The following is a 20773-nucleotide window of genomic DNA, read 5'->3' on the forward strand; positions in this document are numbered from 1 at the left end:
TTCCCAGAGCAGAAGAGTGACTCAACATGCAAGGTAAGACCTCAGCAGTCTCCTTGATTCAAGTCGTCAGTCACAGGGCCACTGTCCAGGGATGACTCAGTGATGTACAACCGTGGCACTGGAGGGACCAGGCAGCAAGCCTGCCCCGGAAGCCTCTCTCTGCCCTGCCGTGGCGACACTGGAAACTGCTTTGGGAAGATGTAATGAATGAAATAGGGGAGCAAACCAGATCTGCTTAAGCAGGTTATGCTTGTTTACCTTGACAAGAGGACTTTCAAAATATACAGGCCCTGGCTGGTTTGACTCAGTGGATGGAGCATCGGCCTGCAGACTGCAGGGTCCCAGGTTCAATTCCAGTCAAGGGCACATGCCTGGGTTGCAGGCTCGATCCCCAGTAGGGGGCATGCAGGAGGCAGCCGATCCATGATTCTCTCTCATCATTGATGTTTCTATCTCTCTCTCCATCTCCCTTCCTTTCTGAAATCAATAAAAATATATTTAAATATATATTCCACCTAAAAAAGTCAAAATTAGAGAAACAGAGAGGAGAGTGGTGGTTACCAGGGGTTGGAAGGTGGGAGAAATGGGGAGTTATTGGCCAAAGTGTACAAACTTCCAGTTATAAGGTTAACTAATTTGGGGCTTGACTGTATAGGATGGTGTTTATAGCTAATAATGCTGTGCCATATACGCAAATGTTGCTAAAAGAGTAGATCTTAAACATTCTCATCACAAAAAAGAAATGGTAACCATGTGATGGGATGGGGAGGGTAGTGAACGCTATGGTGGTGATCATCTTGCAATGTAAATGTATCAAATCAACACTGCGCCCCTCAATTATACATCGATAAATCTTAGGGGAGGGAGAGTTAAGTTTTAAAAAGAGAGAATGTATACAGTTCAGGCCTCAGACTGTGCAGTGGGGTCTCAGGAATCTCTGTCTTGACTATGTTCCCAGCGTAAGTCCAGTACTCAGCCAGATTTGAGAATTGAGGGCCTAGATTTTCAAATACGCTCCCAAATCTTACTTAGATTTTTAGTTGTAAATCTATTTCTTTCTTCTCAGTCTCTAGTCAGTGACAAAGCAGAATAGTCTTTCCTTTCACAGGTCTTCATATTCATAGAATGAGTGTTGAGTAACTTCTCTCATTGCTTACCAAAGATGTGTTTTATTTGACAAAGGAAGACACAACCCCGAGAGATGCTAAGTACCTGGTTCCGGGTCACACAGTGCAGTGCCAGGAGTGCCAGAAAGCTGGCTGTTTTAGCCTCTGTGGCCTGTACCATTCCATTTCCTCCCTTCCCCCCACTAGCTTTACATCCATGGGTGAGAAAGAAAAGTGGGGCATCTTTGGAAAATCAGACACAAATTAGGGTACATGTAGATATTAATCCTTAAGCAACATTTTTTTTTTCCAGAGAGGAATGCACAGAGTGAAAAAGACTAAGAGATCAACCAGATACAATGTGTGGACCCTTGGATTCCAATTTGAACAAAATGTAAAAATTAAAAAAAAAATTATGAGGCATCAGAAAAATAACACCAGCTGGATATTTAATAGCATTAAGGAATCATGTTTAAGGACTTAAAAGATGACAATGTTAGCATGGTCCTGTTTTTCAAAGTCCTTGCGTTTTAGAATTACATATTGAGAATGTAATGATGTCTGGGATGCTTCACTGCCAAGGGTGAAGTGAGGGGAAAGTGACTGTGATGAAACACTGATTCAAAACCACATTGTCCCGTGAGTCTATGATGATTGAGTCCAAGTGATGGGTGCATGAGGCTTATGGTGGTATTCTCTCTACCAATTCACACACATATAAAAATTCTCATAGAACACTTTAATCCGTTTCTCTCAAGGGCTGGCTTGCAGCTTTGTGGGTTATTTGCTTTACCTGCATAGCAGTAGGCTCATTAGCGAGGCCCACAATTGAATAGAATATTGATAGCTGTGTCCCATTCGGGGAGAAAATGCCTCGGCCTTCCACCAGGACCCCTGTGAAGCAGGAGCTCAATCCCAGCCACTGAAAGCAGGAGCCGTGGTTCCCTAGTCATAGGAATCTCAAAGTAGCCACAGACTTCTATAGCCTGTTACACTGCGAGGGGCCTAAAACTGCTATAGACAGACCATTAAAATAATAAAAGCAGTTTAATAAATCATTAAAAATTTTATGAAAGAGCAATCACATATTTCTTAAGAGTTCTCATAGCTCAGAGTATACCTGGGAAATCGTTAACGCCCCAGAGTAAAGTGAGGATGCCCACATGATCAGGCTAGGAGGTACATTTCTAGTTAGGGCAGTGGTCGGCAAACCGTGGCTCGCGAGCCACATGTGGCTCTTTGGCCCCTTAAGTGGCTCTTCCACAAAATACCATGGCCTGGGTGAGTCTATTTTGAAGAAGTGGCGTTAGAAGAAGTTTAAGTTTAAAAAATTTGGCTCTCAAAAGAAATTTCAATCGTTGTGCTGTTGATATTTGGCTCTGTTGACTAATGAGTTTGCCGACCACTGAGTTAGGGTGTCAAGTGCAGCACCAATTTCCAAATATGCAGAGGAACCTGCAGGATCCAGACATTAAGGCTAAATGGTGCTGCCTTTCTCCTTTATTCTTGCCCACCACCTCCTTTCTGAATCACAAAGAGCTGTGAATCTTGAAGGGCAGGGTCTACCAGCATTTGTTAGAACTTCAGAGGTAGCAAGCTCCCAAGTTAAATGAGAGGTGTTTGGGATTATTTTAAAACATTAATGAATCCGCTATTATTTCAATGAAATATGAACTACTTTTAGCATTTCAATGAGATATACTTTTTCAGTGCGCGCGCACACACACACACACACACACACACACACACACACACTGGAAACAGCTTTGTCTTATGACCTAGAAGTAGCAATAGAGAATGTAAGGGCGAACAGAGCTAGATTTCTGGAAAGATCATGTTTTGTGTGCTTATTTTTCTTCCAGAACTCCAAATAGTTACCTTGGCAGCTGGTCTCTCTACGACTGCCCATCTCTGAAGACGGGAGGCTGTTTACAGAAAATGAGCGTCCCAGCAGTACATTTCCATGAGCTCATTCTTAGTTCCAGTTCGCCCTTCAGATCTCGGATGCACAAACGAATCTCCAGGCCGCATAAGCCCCTGCGTTGAGCTTTTGTTTTCATTACAAACAAAGCGGCAGAAGGCAGGTATGTGAGTACTGAGTGTCAGGGCATCTTTTTAGAATCCCTGCTTCGGTCACCGTTATTCACAGCAGCTCCACTGCCAGGTCTTGCCTGCGTCTTTATGCTAATCAGCCAGCCCACGGCTCCTCCCCCTCCCAGCCTCCCTTAAGAACCCTCCACTGTGCTGTCCCAGAGGGTAACTCCCGGCCCGGCCGGCTTAGAAATCACTTGACTTAACTCAGCTGCACTTTTTTCTTCTTGTGTGTAATTACTCTAGCAGCCCTCTCTAAATACTCGGGGCATTAGATTTCATGTCAGCAGAAGGAATCAAAAAGGCCCAGACTGTAATCTGTTGGAAATAGTTACTGTGTAGGATTTTACACTTTAAGGGGGAAATTTTTCAATATGCTTTGAAATCAAAGAAGAATTTTATATTTGCATCTTTTTATGTGGGAGCAGTTACAGTGGGGAATGTTTATTTTCAGAATCACGACTAGGAAACACTTGGAAATGTATTAGAGAAGTAAATGTTTTCCACGCAAGGACAGGATCCGCACGTACCTCTGTGGTTCTGGGTGTCCCGTGAAGACCAGTAGGTGACTGGCCCGGGGAAGGAGGTGCCCTAGTGACACTGGAGCATAGTGACCCCGCCAGGACCATGTCTGCCGTGCACAGAGGAGGCAGCAGCCACCTGCTCTGCGGTTTGCACACCTGCAGACTGAGGCCCCTGGAGGACCCGCAGCGGCGAGGTGAGTCCGCAGGTTAACGAGTTGTGCGTTCTGTGAGCTCCTGGCCATTTGATTCCTGAACGAGTGTGTGTGTGTGTGTGTGTGGGGGGGAAGCGGGGGGAAGGGGGGTTGGAGAAGTACCTGGGGAATCTCTGGTTGTAAAATGCTTGGCAATCTTCCATGTTTAAACTCTGAGAACAGTCCTACTAGTGATGCTAAGGGTGGGTTAACCTGGATTCACTGTTGGTTTTGAAGGGACTCTGGGACACTATAGACACGCACGCTTCTTGGAGCTGTCATTCTGGAGCTCTAAATGTCCGGCCACTGTCACTTTTCTGGAGTTTGCCTGATGTTGTGTAATTAAAAACACCCATGCGGGCGAGACTGGTTCTACTGGGGGAAGGCGGGGGGGGGGGGGGGGGGGGTGGTGGGGGGTGGTGGTGGTGGTGGTGCTGAGAGTGGCTGTGAGTTAGCCTGGGACTCTCTCCCCTGTCCTACTACTGGTCGTGCACTTCGGACTTGGAGTTTAAGCTTAATTTTGTCTGGCTCTCTGCCGTATTCCTTTGTGGGCAAAAGAAGTATATTCTTGGCTCTTTCCCTTTCACGGTCCAGGAACAGCCGGAGTTGGGCCGGGCAAAGGGTCACGTTTCACCCGTGGGCACTCGTTCAGACTAAGCCCGCTACCTCGCAGCCGTCCTCGCCCTCAGGCTTGTTAAAGTTTCAAGTCCACTGTCCAGGCAGCTGGGTCAGTCCATGGCAGGCGACTGCTGATCCCGCCAATCCATTCTGTCCGGGACAGCCAAGGACTCTGGAAAAGTCTGGGTGCTGTCACAGATGACATACCCCCCACCCTCCCCCGCAGATGAAGGATTTCCCCCAGACATTTGTAACTTCTCAATAACCTGTGATGGATCGGGCTGTGGGTCAGTCTAGGCTATAAGCTCTCTATTTATTTTCCCAAAGACACAGCTTGGGATTTCAGTGACATGGGGAGTGTTGGCTGAAGGACTGAAACCCCCCCTTCCCAAGGTGGCATCTGTGTGCTAGCATTTGTGTGACCACGTCAAGCCGCCTCCATGAATGTGGGCTGCCTGCTGTACAAGGCTTAGCATAGCGGGGGTAGGAAATACTTCCCGTTAAATGAAAACAGAGAAAACTCTTAAGGCCATTCTGTGCCATCAGGGCTCGTGTAAATTATTTTGAACCAACTGCTTTAGAACATAAAGTCCTGGTATGTGTCCGGGTTTAAGCACAGAACTAAAACCTCCTTGCTCCCCTATCAGCAGACAATCCTAATTCAGCATAGGGTTTTTTGTGTGCTGCTCATTTTGCTTGAAATATTTAAAGCTACCTTCCCCCAGCTGCTGATGGAATATTTGTTATATAAGATTTGCTGGGGGGAGCATAGAGGAGATGGTAAGAATCATCTGTGAAAATGACCACCCAAAGATGGTTGCTATTAACATTTGAATGTATAGTCTTCTAACCTTTTCTTCTATGCAGATGTACAGATTATTCTATTGTGTGATTTTTAAACAAAAATAGACTTTGTACATGGTGCTCTGTAAGCTGCTTTTTAACTTAACAATAGGTCATGAACAAATGCCCACATCTTTATATATTCTCCTACCACCTTATTTTTAATAGTTGTATACTATTCCTTCCTATGGATGGAGCAAAATTCCTTTGGGCAATTCCCTACTGTTAGACAATTCATCGATTTCTAATTTTTTTTTTACTCTTACAAACAACACTGTGTTTAATATAAACTAATAGATAAATCATTTACAGAGATAAAATTATTTTCATGGGATACATTCTTAGAGGTGAAATTGTGGGGTCAAAGAATATGCATAGTTTTAATGTGTTTTTTTTGTGTGTGTGTGTGTGATTTTTTTGGCCAAATGGCCCTCCGATCAGCTGTGTAGGAATATATTCCCAGGAAACTGGGTATTGCTTAAAAAGCTTTTTCCCGACTTTACAAGTAGAAAATAGTGTCCCACTCTTGTTTTAATTTAAGGCAGGCTCTCTTGATGGTCTCTCCCTTACTGGCCATATTCAGAGCAGCCTGAAAATATCATTATGATGGCATACTTCCCAAAATACCAACACGACTGAAAGTCTGGTCTCCTTTCTCAGACTGCAGCTTTGGCCTAGAATGTTTAAAAGCAGCCATCTTCTTCCACAGCCGAGTCTCGAAATACCTGCCCACATCAACCACAAGCCGTAGAGTTGTGAAGCACACGGATGCAATCCAGACTGACAGCTGACTGCTCCAAGAAATGCCACCCAGACATCTGAGTTGACGAGTGACTCCGGGCAGTGTTTGCTAGGCTGCTAAATAGTGTTCCAGTTACTGTCTTAGAGTTTAAAAGTATTCATTGGGTGCAGAGGCCCCGATTTTTCCTCAAAGCTATATTCGTACCTTGCTATTATGCAAAATTCAGAAAAGTCCAAGGAAGCAAAGCTATTTGTTTCAGAGTGTGGTCTAGCTATGGATTCATTCACTGAGGCTTTCTGGCCTTCCCCCAACCAGCCCAAGGTTCCAGCTCTTTTATTTAGCATACAGACCATGATTAATTGACATTTAATTCTTCAGAGGCATGACCAGGTTCAACATATGCATTCTTTCTTTTCTTTTTAAATTAAATTTTATTAAAATTTTATTGATTTTTAGAGGGAGGAGGAGGAGGAGGAGGAGGAGGTGGAGGAGGAGGAGGAGGAGAGAAAGAAACATTGATTTGTTGCTCCACTTATTTACTAGTATGCATTCATTGGTTGATTCTTGTATGTGTCCTGACCAGGGATCGAACCCGCAACCTCGGTCGGTATATCAAGACAACTCTCTAACAAACTGAGCTACCAGCCACAGCAATACATACATCTTTTCCAACCCTTCATACTTTATGCTGAAGTGTTTTATGTTAACTGAGGTATTTAATTCTTTCTACCTCATCACTCAGAAAAAAAGGATTTTTGGGTATTCCTATAGATAAAAGTCACTTATTCTGCAGCAGTTATTGGGACGATGACTGTGCAAAGCACTGTGTCAGATGCTGGGTAGGAAGGTTGAACTAAGCCACCTAAGCTGTGGTTTCTGGTACACACGGCATTACCCTCTATGGTAGTAGATGCTACATCAGTTGAGAACAGAAGTCCAGTAGATTCCTCTCCCCACTCATTGCTGTCTTATAGCTTCTTTCATGACATTTTAAATCCATTTATCTATAACATCGATCTGAGATTACATCTATAATGATCTGGCAGATATTTCAAAAAGAAGATATGCAAATGGCCTGTGAAGCACATAAAAAATGCTCAACCTAATTAGTTAGTAGAGAAATGCAAAATAAAAACTATCGTGAAATACCACTTCACATCCACTAGAATAGCTAAAATTTAAAATACCGATGATAGTGTGTGTTCTGGAACTCCTATTCATTGTTGTGAAGTGGTGTGACCACTTTGGAAAAGACCTTCACAGTTTCTTATATAGTTAAATCCATACCTACCCGATGATGTAGCAATTCCATTCTTAGGTATTTTCCCAAGAGAAGTGAAGATGATAAGTCTACAAAAAGTTGCACAAGAATGCTCACAGCAGATTTCATTCCTATGAGTGCCAACATGCAAACAACCCAAATATATGTAAGCAGGTAAAAAATGGATGAGAAAATTGTAGTCTACTCATACACTGGAAAACTACGCAGTAGTAGGAAGGAATGAATTACTAAATTACGTGACCTCATAGTTGAACTCAAATGTGTACACACTTTGGGGATAAAGACAGGAGGTTGACCCTGTGGGAAAAAGGACCAAGATCCTGGCACACGAGTAACACACCATGGGCTGGTATGCTCCAGCAATAGCATCCATGTTAGCCTTGCTGGTATGCTGTGTTATGGAAGGTCATCCATTGAGGGTGCTCTAGACAACTTTCATGGTAAGTTCCACTGGGAGACCTATAAAATCCCTTGCAGAACTATGATTCTATGATTCGCCCATAATTATTTCATTCATGTTGGTGTTGTCTCCTCCTCTGTGTTGTACAAGTTCTTCGAGAGCAGCAAACCAGGTTTATACCGTGACCACACCACAGTGCTAACATGTCACTTATAAACAAATCACATTTACAAAGCAGTTTGTCGTATGTCAGACACATAGGCACTCTTCATGTGTCAGCTCATTTTGTACACCAGCCCCATGAAGTAGATAATGTCAGTTCCTCACAGCTGAGCCAAGATCCTAACCCTAGAAACCTGACACCAGAGTCGGCACTTTTAACCCATGTTCATTCCTTCTGAAGGGGGCACAAAATACATGCCCAGCTAAGCACCTTTAAAGGGCCTGAGTGATGGCTGGTCATTGGATTTAATTTGTGCTTCAGTCATTTAAAAATGTGTTGTTACTAAAGTCACCGGTTCATTTCTATACAAACTACTAACCACATCCTACTGCCTCCCAAAAGGGTGTATTTGACCCTTAAAAAAATAGGTGCGAAAATGAACTGTCTAAGTGAAGTGCAAACATCAGCCCAGAGCAAGTGGCCTGCTTACTGGGCTAGCCGTCTTCATTGACATGTAAATAACCACCCGTCTCTATCTCTTATGCTGCATGGAGTGTGAGAGAGAGCAATGTAGCACTTTTGGAACTGGCCTGGTATGGCCTTGGAGAGATGGTTTGGGTTTTGACAAAGGAAACAAGCAGAATCCCTAACTTCAGATTCAAAAGGAGCTAAATAATAGTCATTATTATAAGTCACCTTTTCATTTAAACTAAGGGCTCTCCTTACTAAAGTGCTGGCCCTGCTATTATTTTAAATCATTAACTCCTCTTGAAATCTTAACATTTAGGCAAGGTAAGTTTCATACCTTAGTTGCTTTTTAATGTCTGCTGGCAAATCTAGTATAATATCCAAAGCCAAGATTCAACATGCGGGAAATACCTGTATTGGGTAAGAAGCTGCATTCCTTCTACCGATGACCAGATAGCTCACCCTCTGTAGATGATAGTAAACAAGCAAGATGTCATAGGGGTAAGGTCTGGACTTCCAAGAAGGGATGATAATCTGAAGATATCTTTTGATTCTAACTAAAGCAACACCAAAAGAATGTAAAATGTGCATCTGTGAGTTGAGCCAGGAGGAGGACAGGGGTTAAATTGGAGCTGATGAGATGGGACCTGACCTATACATTCAAATAGGAGGGAACAGAAGGAGATTTTGTGAGTGGCCTGTATCACTGTAGGATGGTCCTCAGGTCCTAAAAGGACTCAAGGCTCCCAGGGCACATATTTTCTTCCATCAGCAGCTCAAAAACAAACAAACAAACAAACAAACAAAAACACACCAGACCTCCAGCAACTACAGCGCAATAACTTGATCATCGCTGTGGAGTAGGGATCCACCTAGATGGAAAACCATACTTCAAACCTATGTGATGTCTGATTTCAGTCATTGGTGCCAAATCCTCTCTTGTGAGAAAAGAGATAATTCGTAACAAGGAGGGATGTTGCCATCTATAGAGAAAAGAATAAAGAGAAAGTCTTTGAATGTTGGAAAGAGACCATTTAAATCTGGGGTTGGCTGTGTGAAACTTGAGTTGTCTGCAAAGAAATTAAGTTATAGTAAAAATTCATGTGTATGTATGTGTTTGTAAGCTGGGCATGGGTCACACACATACCAGCGCTATAGATGACGAGGCTCTGTTTGATTAACAAGACCAGTTTTGTCATAAGGTGCTTCATTCTCAAGGACGGATTCCAGTTCTGGTGTTGCTATTTTTTTTCTTTCTGAAAATTGAATAAGCTAAAGTTAATCAGCAGAAGTGATTGTCTTGATAGTCGGTTGAAGCAAAATAGGTTGAGAGGGACTTGTAGAAAACAACTAGCCTTAAATTTAATGACACACACACACACACAAAAAAAACAACAGGAAAAAACACACAAATCTTCAAAAAAAAAACCCACCATAATAGAGGAGCCAAACTTCCTTCTAGCTTTGTGAACATTTCTCACATGTTGAGGCTTAAACTCGAAATATTGTTATTGCCCATTACTTTGCTCACAGCAGGCAATTAATGTTTACTAAATAAGTCAATATTTTCTTCCCCAAAAGTTCATCCAAGCGATTGTTATTCATAAGTCCCTGAATGTTAGGGCTTCAAAGATCACACAGTGCAGCTGATTTTACATATTCGAAACCTGACACAGAGGAGAGAAGTACCCTACTCGAAGTTAGTAGTAGTTCATGCAGACATCTCGGACTACACGTCCATCTACATCTACCTAAGAATTATATGACATAAGGGCCATCACGATTAAAAAAATTTTAAATGGTCTTTGAAAATTAAAACTAGGTAACTTTGAGTTTCTCCTCATTTTAAAATACTCATAAAAGAAGATTTTCTTGGTGTATAATGATCCGAATATAATCATGTAGAGAAAATGACTGGTATATAGGGGAGGGGGAGGGGAAAGGGGAAAGGGAAGAGTGGAGAGAGGAAGAATGTGTAGGGAGGCTAGAAAGGTGGTGTTAGAGAGAAATATGGGGCCAAATGGAAGCAAAGAAAGGAGGAGGAGGCAAGTGAGGAAAAGCTGATTTTTAATAAAATGTCCAACATATGGTATATACATTCAAGAGACTATTTTTCAACCTTAACAAGGAATGAAATTCTGATATATGCTACAACATGGATGAACCTTGAAAACTTTATGCTAAGTTAAATAAGTCAGACACCCAAAGACAAATATTGTATGATTCCACCCAGATGAGAGACCCAGGATTGTCAGAAAGTAGAATAGTGGACACCAAGAGCTGAGGGAGTGGCACTGGGGTTAGTAGTGTTTAATGGGCACAGGGTTTCAGTTTGGGATGATGAAAGAGTTCTCAAAATGGATGGTGGCGTTAATTAACACATCAGTGTGAATATACTAATGTCACTGAACTATACATTTAAAATGCTAGATGTTATGTTAGGTATATTTTCCCACAACAAAAACAAACTCTTTAAGAAGAAGACCTCGCATAGATACAGCATCTCCTCTCACCTTTCGTCTTGACTTGTAACACTTTAACGATTATGAAAGCTGGAAAGAAAGGTAATGGATAAACATAAGGGATTGTGTTCAGTTTTCTTGAGGATTTTTCAAGTCATCTAAAATTATACATTGGATAAGAAGTCAACGTTTTTCTCTTGCAAATTTCTTCAGCATGCTGGACAGTGTTCACGGTGAGGTGGATGAATCGCTCCCTGGCCTGGATTCTCCCAAACTGGTTCTCCATCAATGCGAATTGCTGTGGGCACAGAACCACCCGCACAGGCACACGGCGTTCCTGCTGCAGTTCTGCGCCCCGGGGCCAGCAGGGCTTCTCGGTGGAGATGAAAGCCAGGCTGCCGGCTTCTGCACCGTCCCAGGGGGAGAATGAGGCCCAGGGGCCGGCCTTGGGTGCAGCTCTCTCCTTGCTTCCTGCGTTCGCCTCCCAGGTCTTGTTCTCAGTAGAGTAGCATCCACTTATTCCCGTGGAAATGGGAAAACCAGGAGTCTTTTCTCCTGCTTGCTCAAAGGCTCAAGACAAAGGGGAACGGGTTAGAGGACACGAGATTTGGAATTGGGAGCCGCTGCAATCAAGCCTCTCCATCTGGCCCATGTCCTGGGAATCTAGGCAGGAACTGAAAAACAATGTGCTTCATGGATCTGAATTCATACACGAAGCTCTGCTTCGGCCACGCTGCCTTGGGAATAGTCTGTGTGAAGATTGGTCTAATTCTTTCTAACATGATATTTTGTGTCAAAATCGCCTCCTTAATTTTAGCAGTACGAAAACACAAAATTACTTAAAATGGACTCTGAGATACCATTTTAAACCCGTGCATGTACCTGCTCAATAGTGATCTTCAACGTGCCCTGAAACCTAGACTATGCATCCGTCTCCTCCTCCTCCAGCAAAGTGGGGAGACCCACGTCCACTATGTGGAAGCGTTTTCACATGGCCAGTTATTCTGAGGGGGAAAAGCGTGATTTATAAATGCTGGCAAATGAAATAAATGGTACCAACTCGACCAAGCACATGTTTATTACCCCGTGGGCATGCCTGAAGGAAACTGTAGAGAAAGCAAAACCACTCCTTCTGGCATCCAGGGAGCCCACAGTGCTGCCACTAACCATTGTCCAGTAATGCCAGGTGGCCGGTGACTACCACAGAAGCACACGGTGGCTGTGTTTATAGACAGACCTGGTACACCGTCAGCTTCTGGAGAAGTGGATGTGCTCTGTCCAAAGGAACACCTTCTTCTGAGCAGTTTTTGCCTGGGGCTGGACAACATTGACAAGGAGATCTTCAGTTGCTAGACTCATCATGTCACTGGCCTGCGGACATTCTCGAACAAACTTCTTTAGAGTCAGAATATGAAGAGAAAATGGCAAGAGTGAGTGAAGTACCTTGAAGTGTTTACAGATGGCAAAACAGAAGTTCAGGACGACTCCCACAGCCTGGGTCACAGCTCTACCAGGCTGGTCCAGACCATGGAATCAAAGCTAGAAATGCCTGCCCCGCCGGCGTGGCTCAGAGATTGAGCATCTACCTATGAACCAGGAGGTCTCGGCTCAATTCCCTGTCAGGGCACATTCCTGGGTTGTGGGCTTGATCCCCATTGCGGGGCATGCAGGAGGCAGTCGATCAATGATTCTCTCTCATCATTGATGTTTCTCTTTCTTCCTCTCCCTTCCTTTCTGAAATCAATGAAACTATATGTATTTTTTAAACACACACACACACACACACACACACACACACACACACACACAACGTAGAAATGCCAGATTTCTTAGAATTGGCAGTTTGTTTTATTTCTAATGAAAACTTAAAGCAGTTTGAAAAATTTAGAATTGGATTAAAAAGGTCAAGTGTTTTTCCCCTTTTACTTCACATGTGTTTTTTACAACACGCTTGTACACAAATGGCTGATCGCTGACGCGGGGATGGCCAGGACTGGAAGCAGCCCAGCAGGGGCCATCCATCTTGTGTCTCACGTTGAACGGGTGCTTTGTGAGGCGGCCCGGAAACTTCCTGTGCGGACCGCCTGCTTCCCTCCAGGGTGCTGGTTATTTTACCTGCCGGTCAGCACAGAGTGTCTCATAAGCTACCAGGGGCTTGTCCCTTCACAGTGAATCCTGTCCCTGTGTGGCCCTACCCCCTCTTTCTGTAAAGACATCCTTCTTAGATTTTGGTGGGTCGCTTGTTGTTTATTTCATTTCTTTTGCAGTTTGACAGAGTTCCTCCGTATTGGTGAGAACTGAGTGCAGAACATTTCATATTTGTGGTTCCTTCATGAATTGACCTGGATTCCTTTTATATTTTCTGGGCTACAATTTGCCCTTTCTTAAAATTGTCTTAGAACATTTCCATATAGTTTTGATATTTGTCTGTTCTTTTTTTAAAAAATCAAGACTGTGATTCAGATACTTCGTGTCTCCTCACCTCTATGATGTGTTGGTATTTTCTACAGACGATAGCATTTACAGTTGAGACTTTAGATGCTTCAAGTTCTTATTAAAGAATCTGAGTTCTACAACAAATGTTTTTGATGTAGTTTAGGTTTCCAGGCTAAGTGTTTGCTTTGCAGGAATGACCATTTGAACTAACATTTACTAGTAATAATCTCAAGCAGAGATATTTGCTAAACACTTTTGGAAAAAAAAGTCAGATTTCAGACATATTATGAAAACAAACTTTTGCATTAGAGAGGAAATCATTTATGGCTTCACAGAATATCTGAATGATTCATTTCAATACCAATTTCTACATTTCAACATCCTTCCTACAGTTATTTCTTCAGAGTAGCCCTTGACTTCACCTTTCATTGAGTCATAATAATCATAGTGTGGGGTTTGAGTAGCAACTATTTTCTCATGAATAACATCTGGAGGTTTAGTCACTAACTCCAGGAGTCTCCACTGCCATCTTCCTAATCTTGGTCTCAGTGGACAGAAACCTGGGGCTGCTCCAGGGGACTGCTTCTCAGATATGTCTGCAAGTCACCCGGGGATCCTGTAAAGGCAGCTTCTGCATCAGTGGGTCTGGGCGGGGCCTAGGAGTCTGCATTCTAACAAGCTCCCAGTCAGTGTTGCTGCTCTGTCTGGACCACAGTTTGAGAGCAAGGATCCCTACAGCTACTTATGGGCCATAGCCTGAGTTCAGAAACATCCTGATACTCAAAACAAACCAAAAGGAGAAGAGGATAGGAGCTCAGGGGAAGTGAGAAGAAAGCTAGGGGTAAGAATAGGGTGATGAGTGAAAGGAAAGAGAAAGACCTCTGAGGAGCAATAAGGCATTTCTTCCAGAGCTGACGAGAGTCACAGGGTGTCGGCCTATGACACAGGACTGGGGCGGACGAGGGAAGGGCACCTCGCTTTTATTCAGTGTCTTCTGTGCAATCTGTAGTTTGACATGGTGCTATGTGTGTGTGCATGTATGTATGTATATGTACATGTGCATGTGGGTATATATGTCTGGATAGAGAGAGAGATGTGTCTATGTGGGAGACAGATGGGTGGAGAGATAGGTATATAGATATTCCGCTTTATTCCAAAAAGGTTTGAAGAGGCAGCTCGACTAGGGGCTCTCACATGCTCACATTGTTTCAACCATAATCACCCTTTAACAAATACAGACAGAGGGATGGAAAAGGCTGAGGCCTGGTAAATTTTTTTTAGCACAGCTCTAGGACTCTGACGCCAGAGCTCCAAAAACCCATGCTTTGACCGAGAGCTGGACCCAGGTGAAGGAGGGGGAAGAGGACAGGGCATAAGGGCCGTAATGGAGCCTGGGGTGAGACGGTGCACCAGGGGAAGCAATTAGGGAAGAGGAAGTGGCAGAGACACACGGGGAGGCCCAGGGAGAGCGAGACGGGACGTGAAGGGCCGGCCAGGGCGCAGTCCAAGTGGACGAGTCCAGTGCTGGGAGCAGATTGTTATTACCTCTTCCCCGCCAAGACTGCTCCACCACCATTTTGGCTGTGGCTAGCACAGCCCGGTTCTTTCCAGTGTGGGGAACTCGGTTTTCACTTCCCCTAAACGACAAAAGCAGCGACAAGCACTTTGCAGGGCTCCAGGTCAGAGAAGCTGGGGAGCAGAAACCTGGGCCCCCGAGCTGCTCACCCCACTCCCACCGGGACTCTGAGCCAAAGGTGTCTGTTGTCTCAGCCCCGCCTCCTTTTCTGGATCTGCTTTTGGCTCAGTAGATCCTTTCAAACCTCCTCCATTGAGATGATTCCTCAAGAAAACCCTGCAGTTACTTCCTCGATGAAATTGGGTTGTTTGTCAGAGACTGAGTGCCAATGAAATAGAGGAGGGACAAGACCTTACCACCCACCCCAAATCTGGGGGCAATGGTGGAACATGTGAGAATAGGGGGGGAAAGGAAATTTATGTTTATATTCACACTTTAGAATCCTGAAGAACTAAGCTCTTACAGATCTGCATAACTTTCTAGCTGGATTCTTGTCTGGAGACTTGGAGGAGTACTTGGAATAAAGGTGAAGGGCAAGAACATAAGATGCCTCTCAAACATGCATTCCAAACTCAGTGAATCCATCTTGTTCACACCTTTATTTCCATATCAGAAGCCCAGGGTATGAATTCGTACCTGGGTGGGGTCCCTCAGCCTGGTAAATGATTGGGCGATCGGGCCATCTTGCCCAGCCTGGGGGGAGGGACTTCAGGAGGTTGGCTGGCCATGGGGGGTTGGCTGTGGGAGTGCACTGACCACCAGCATTGAGCATCTGCCCCCTGGTGGTCAGTGCACTTCATAGCAACCAGTTATTCAGTCATTCAGTCATTCTGTCACATAGGCTTTTATATAGATAGATATTTCCATCATTCTGGAATCTGCCAAGAAAGAAGATAGTGGATGCCTGCCTGCTAGGCAGTGCAACTCAATAAGAAGTGTATTTTGGGCAAGGAGCTTGAGATTGGTCCTTTAATTATGGGTGTCTGACACTATAGTAGGAAGGAATTATTTTTAAGAAGTTTAATTCTACATATTTATATGGTTTGAAGGATCAAATGGTTCTACAAGATTTTCTGGAGGAAAAAGCAGCAATCTCCTCCTTGACCCTTCCTTTGCTCTCTCTTTTCTTGGTGCCAACAGTGTACATATTTTACATTTAGAACATGATATTTTACAGGTGAAGTTCTATTGGATATCACAGTATGACAGGTGGGAGTTAATATCAATAATTTATAGGAGGAGCCTGGGTTTAATTAAAGGCTTTGTCACTTACTAGTGGCATGACTTTGAGCAAGTCTATTAGAGCCTTCATTTCCCCACCTATAAGTAAGCATCTGTAAATATGGTAGAAAGCATATTTAATCCACAAAGTGATTAATTAAAGTAGACATGATGATGGGTAAAAGCCCTTAGCCCACTGCATGCTTCCATTGTGGAGCAGAATGACAGGTGAACTGAGGTTGACTTATACCAATAGTATACTGTGTCCTTTCTTGTATATAACAGGTACTTAAATATATTTGAGGGATGAATGAACATTTTTCTTCTTGTAATGAGTAGTTTAGAAAACAACCATGAATATTGGGATTCATTAAATGTTACATGAACCTTAAAACAGGCAAAACATCAAAATTAATCCTTAAGTTTTTAAGTTTCTCCTCCCCATTCTCTCATCTTCATTCCTTTTAACAGAAGACTGTATTTTAAACTTTTAATTATTCCATTTGCCTCAAAACATCATAGATGCAAGATGATCAAAGAAGCAAAGAGCAACTAGCCAGCTCTCTCCTGGAATTTAGCCTAGCCTCTTAATTATTTCCTCTCTCTCGGTCCTTCCCCCGCCAGCCCCCTTTCCACACAGCAGGCAGAGTGATCTTAAAAAAACAAATGCAAATCCCAGTGAGTCACTCCACAGCGTAAATCTCTTACTGGCCTCCCATTTTTTCTTTGAATGAAAACAGAACTCCTGGCTCAGCCTACCAGGCTTCCCAGAGCTCCAACCTGGTCTTCAGCCTCCTCTTGTACCGCTGTCCTCTCTCTCACCTTGCAAATGATCTCATACACAGTCATCCGTCACTACATGTTTGTTAGATAAATGGCTTGAATAATAAAAACATTATAAATAATAAAGGATACAATTTAAAAAATATAATTTCAAGGACTTTGCTTTTATTTTCAAACTAGGGGCCCAGTGCATGGGTAGGGTCCCTAAGCCTGGCTAGCAATCAGGGCTGATCAGGGCCTTCCTTCCCCCAGCTGCCAGCTGTCCAGGGCCTTCCTTCATTCTGTGCTGCCCCCTGGTGGTCAGCACACATCATAGCGAGCATTTGAACTCCTGGTTGGTCAAACTCCCGAGGAGACAATTTGCATATTAACCTTTTATTATATAGGTTTTTTCCTACTGGGTCAGGTGTGAAAACTGGTGTGAACCCAAGGGCTTGATCAATGCTTACTTTGTCTTTGTCTTGGAGGCCAGAGAAATGCTTGGGAGAGAGGGAGAAACTTTAGATGGAAGTGGAGGGTAGGACATTATCTGCTTTCTAACTAATGTGCTGGGCTGTGTCAGGCAGAGCAGGCGGCTGCCTGAGGCTAATGTACCTTCAATCAGACAATGTGTGCCTGGGTCCTAATACAGTGGCTGGCACACAGAAAAGATGTGCAATAAATATTTGTTGAATTAATGAATAAAAGGGGCCTTCTTACTTTACCATATGCCTTCCAAGCTGCAAGTAACCCTTTGGGATTTCCTCCTTAATGCTGCCATTAAAGATTGCTTTTACCCGTGTTTAGCTGAATGTTTTGATAGAAGGAAAGTCATGTAGTTTGTCTTGGCTGAGGCCAAGTCATGCTATTTTAAGAATGACTATCCAAGTCCAGTTGAGAAAAGACCCATTCATTGCTGGGATTCATAAGTATTCCCCTGTACATTCACAAAGACAGTTTCCTTTCCAAGTCACTAGCGAGCTCCGTTCTTACATCTAAAGTAATTGCTGGAAAGGAGCTCGTTTGAGAAAGAACGAAGACTTGAGCTATAGTCCATTGTGGATGGGATTGCCAGTGTGCTACTGAATGTTCTGTGCTGGGGCTCACTTGGCTCCCAGGGCGGACAGGGCAGTAGCACTTGCAGAAGGAGTGAGTAGTGTATGTCATTGGGCTGAACGAAGGTATCCAGCTTCCCGTGGCCCCCGGAGCTCAGCAAAGGGTAGTCTGGCGGAGTTTATGACACTCTCTCATGGATAACATTGTGGGGAACTGGAGGACCCCTTTCTGGCATCTAAAAGGTGTGGTAGTTCCTTGAAATGCCTCGGCTAGAGATTATTTATGCAGCCTAGGGATGCCAGGTGACCTCAGCCTGTATGGCAGCACGGAATGTTGGTCCTGGCTTCTGGAAGCCTATCGTGAGCACAGGTCTGAGCTCATATGTGGGCTCCTCAAGAAAGTGTGTCATCAGTTAGTCATGTCGGTTATGAGCATTGAAATGGGGGTTGGTGGCATGCCACATACTTACTCTTCTTTTTTGAGGCTTTTTTGTTTGTTTTATTAAAATCTTATAATTAGATCTAAAAATCCATTTAATCTTCACATAAACTCTGTGAGGTAAGTACTGTCATAATCTTTCTTTTTTCAGATGAGGAAACAGGTACATATTTCGTTTCCTAAAGCCAGCTAGTGGTGAAACTTGTGTTTGAACACATGCCCACCTAATTCCAGAGCCCAAGCTCTTAAGAACCATGTAATTTTCCCTGAGAATTCTGGAGTGCTGATATTTAAAGCTGTGATCACCCATTTATACCCTAGAGTCAATGAGTTTCTCTCCATTGTCCTACCTAAGATAGGAAATTATAAAAGACTAGAGGCCCGGTGCACGAAATTCGTGCACAGGGCAGGGGGGGCGGGCAGTGTCCCTCAGCCCAGCCTGCACCCTCTCCAATCTGGGACTCCTCGAGGGATGTCCGACTGCCCATTTAGACCCTATCCCGATCAGGCCTAAACGGGCAGCTGGACATCCCTCTCACAATGCAGGACTGCTGGCTCCCAACTGCTCGCCTGACTGCCTTCCTGATTGCCCCTAACTGCTTCTGCCTACCAGCCTGATAACCCCCTAACCACTCCCCTGCCAGCCTGATTGATGTCTAACTGCTCCCCTGCCAGCCTGTTTGCCCCCAACTTCCCTCCTCTGCCAGCCTGGTCACCCCTAACTGCCTTCCCCTGCAGGCTTGATCGCCCCCAACTGCCCTCCCTTGCAGGCCTGGTCCCTCCCAGCTGCCCTCCCCTGCTGGCCTGATCGCCCACAACTGCCCTCCCTTACAGGCCTGGTCCCTCCCAACTGCCCTCCCCTGATGGCCATCTTGTGGTGGCCATCTTGTGTCCACATGGGGGCAGGATCTTTGACCACATGGTGGCAGCCATCTTGTGTTGGAGTGATGGTCAATTTGCATATTACTCTTTTATTAGATAGGATAGAGGCCTGGTGCACAGGTGGGGGCCAGCTGGTTTGCCCTGAAGGGTGTCCTGGATCAGGGTGGGGGTCCCTTGGGCCATGGGGTGGCCTGGGCAAGGGGCCTGTGGTGGTTTGCAGGTCGGCCATGCCCCCCGATGACCCAAGTGGAGGCCCTGGTATCTGGGATTTATTTATCTTCTACAATTGAAACTTTGTAGCGGAGCCAAGCCTTCTGCTCGGTCCGTGGCAGCAGCCATTTCTGTTGGGATTTTTTTATCTTCTATAATTGAAACTTTGTAGCCTTAAGTGGAGGCCAAAGCAGGCCAGGGCTGCAGAAGCTTGGCTTCCTCCATCACCGGGGCAACCCTAGCCTCCTGCTCTCTCCAGCTCCGTGGCTGCCGCCATTTTTGTTGGGGTTTATTTATCTTCTATAATTGAAACTTTGGCCAGGGTGAGCGGAAAGCTTGGCTTCCTCCATCGCCGGGGAAACCCGAGCCTCCTGCTCACTCAGTGGCTGCAGCCATCTTGGTTGGGTTATTTTGCATACTCACTCCTGATTGGCTAGTGGGTGTGGCTTGTGGGTGTAGTGGAGTGATGGTTAATTTGCATATTACTACTTTATTAGATAGGATTCGTAAGGTTGATATGGCTAGGACAAATTTTAGCTACTTTATAACACTAACACTGATTCTTAGTCTAAATATTGAAAACATTTCTTAGTATATGACTACTCTAGTCAAGGAAATACGGATTATTTCTAGATCATTTTTAAAGCTGGAATGCAGTACATCTATACCTTCAGATCTGATCCAAGTAGGAGTACTATTATCAAATGAGATTTTTCACCCCTTGAAACTTTTTATTCTAAAAATATAGATGTTAATCACTCTATCTTGGTGGGATTCTGAAGGCAGGGAATTATATTTTGTTTTTCTTAAACCCTTAACACATGTTCTTTTAATGGCATGATCACTCTATTTGTGGAAATATATTTACTATCACTTTCCCCCAAGTATTTATTTCTGTAATTAACTATTAAAATTACTTGTAAATATTTCATTTATAGCATCTATGTAAAACAGTTTGGATTTTACCCAAAGGCAGTAAAAAAAATACAAATAAATAAGCAAAATCTTCAAATATTTTTAGTTGGTATTAGAAATGTCAGAATATGGTTTTATTTCTTTCCTGTTCTTTTTATTTTACAGAAAAATCTGTCATTGCTCAACCAATATTTGTTTTTGAAAAGAGAGAGCAAGCTTTTAAGGTAAGATCAAGTGACTTTTTTTGTTTAATTTTTACTTTGAAAAAGAAAATTGTATTGAAATAAGCTAGCTACTAAGTGATAGTCCTGCTGAGTAAGCTTATTTTCTTCTTCTTCACTTAGCAGAGCAGCGCCTCCGGAATATTGATATAGTAGGGATTTACCG

General features: G+C 43.8%; 1 protein-coding gene across 1 annotated transcript in view; it reads left to right on the forward strand.

The window, feature by feature from the left end:
• Positions 1-3824: 3824 nt before the first annotated feature.
• The window catches only part of RANBP3L (RAN binding protein 3 like), a 42409-nt gene continuing 25460 nt past the window's right edge, over positions 3825-20773 (forward strand). Inside the window, exons 1-2 of the mRNA XM_054714370.1 lie at positions 3825-3915; positions 20552-20610. Coding sequence (XP_054570345.1) covers positions 3825-3915; positions 20552-20610 — 150 coding nt within the window. The remainder of the gene's footprint in view (positions 3916-20551; positions 20611-20773) is intronic.

This window comes from Eptesicus fuscus, chromosome 4 (genome assembly GCF_027574615.1).
Source record: "Eptesicus fuscus isolate TK198812 chromosome 4, DD_ASM_mEF_20220401, whole genome shotgun sequence".
In the NCBI taxonomy this organism is placed as follows: domain Eukaryota; kingdom Metazoa; phylum Chordata; class Mammalia; order Chiroptera; family Vespertilionidae; genus Eptesicus; species Eptesicus fuscus.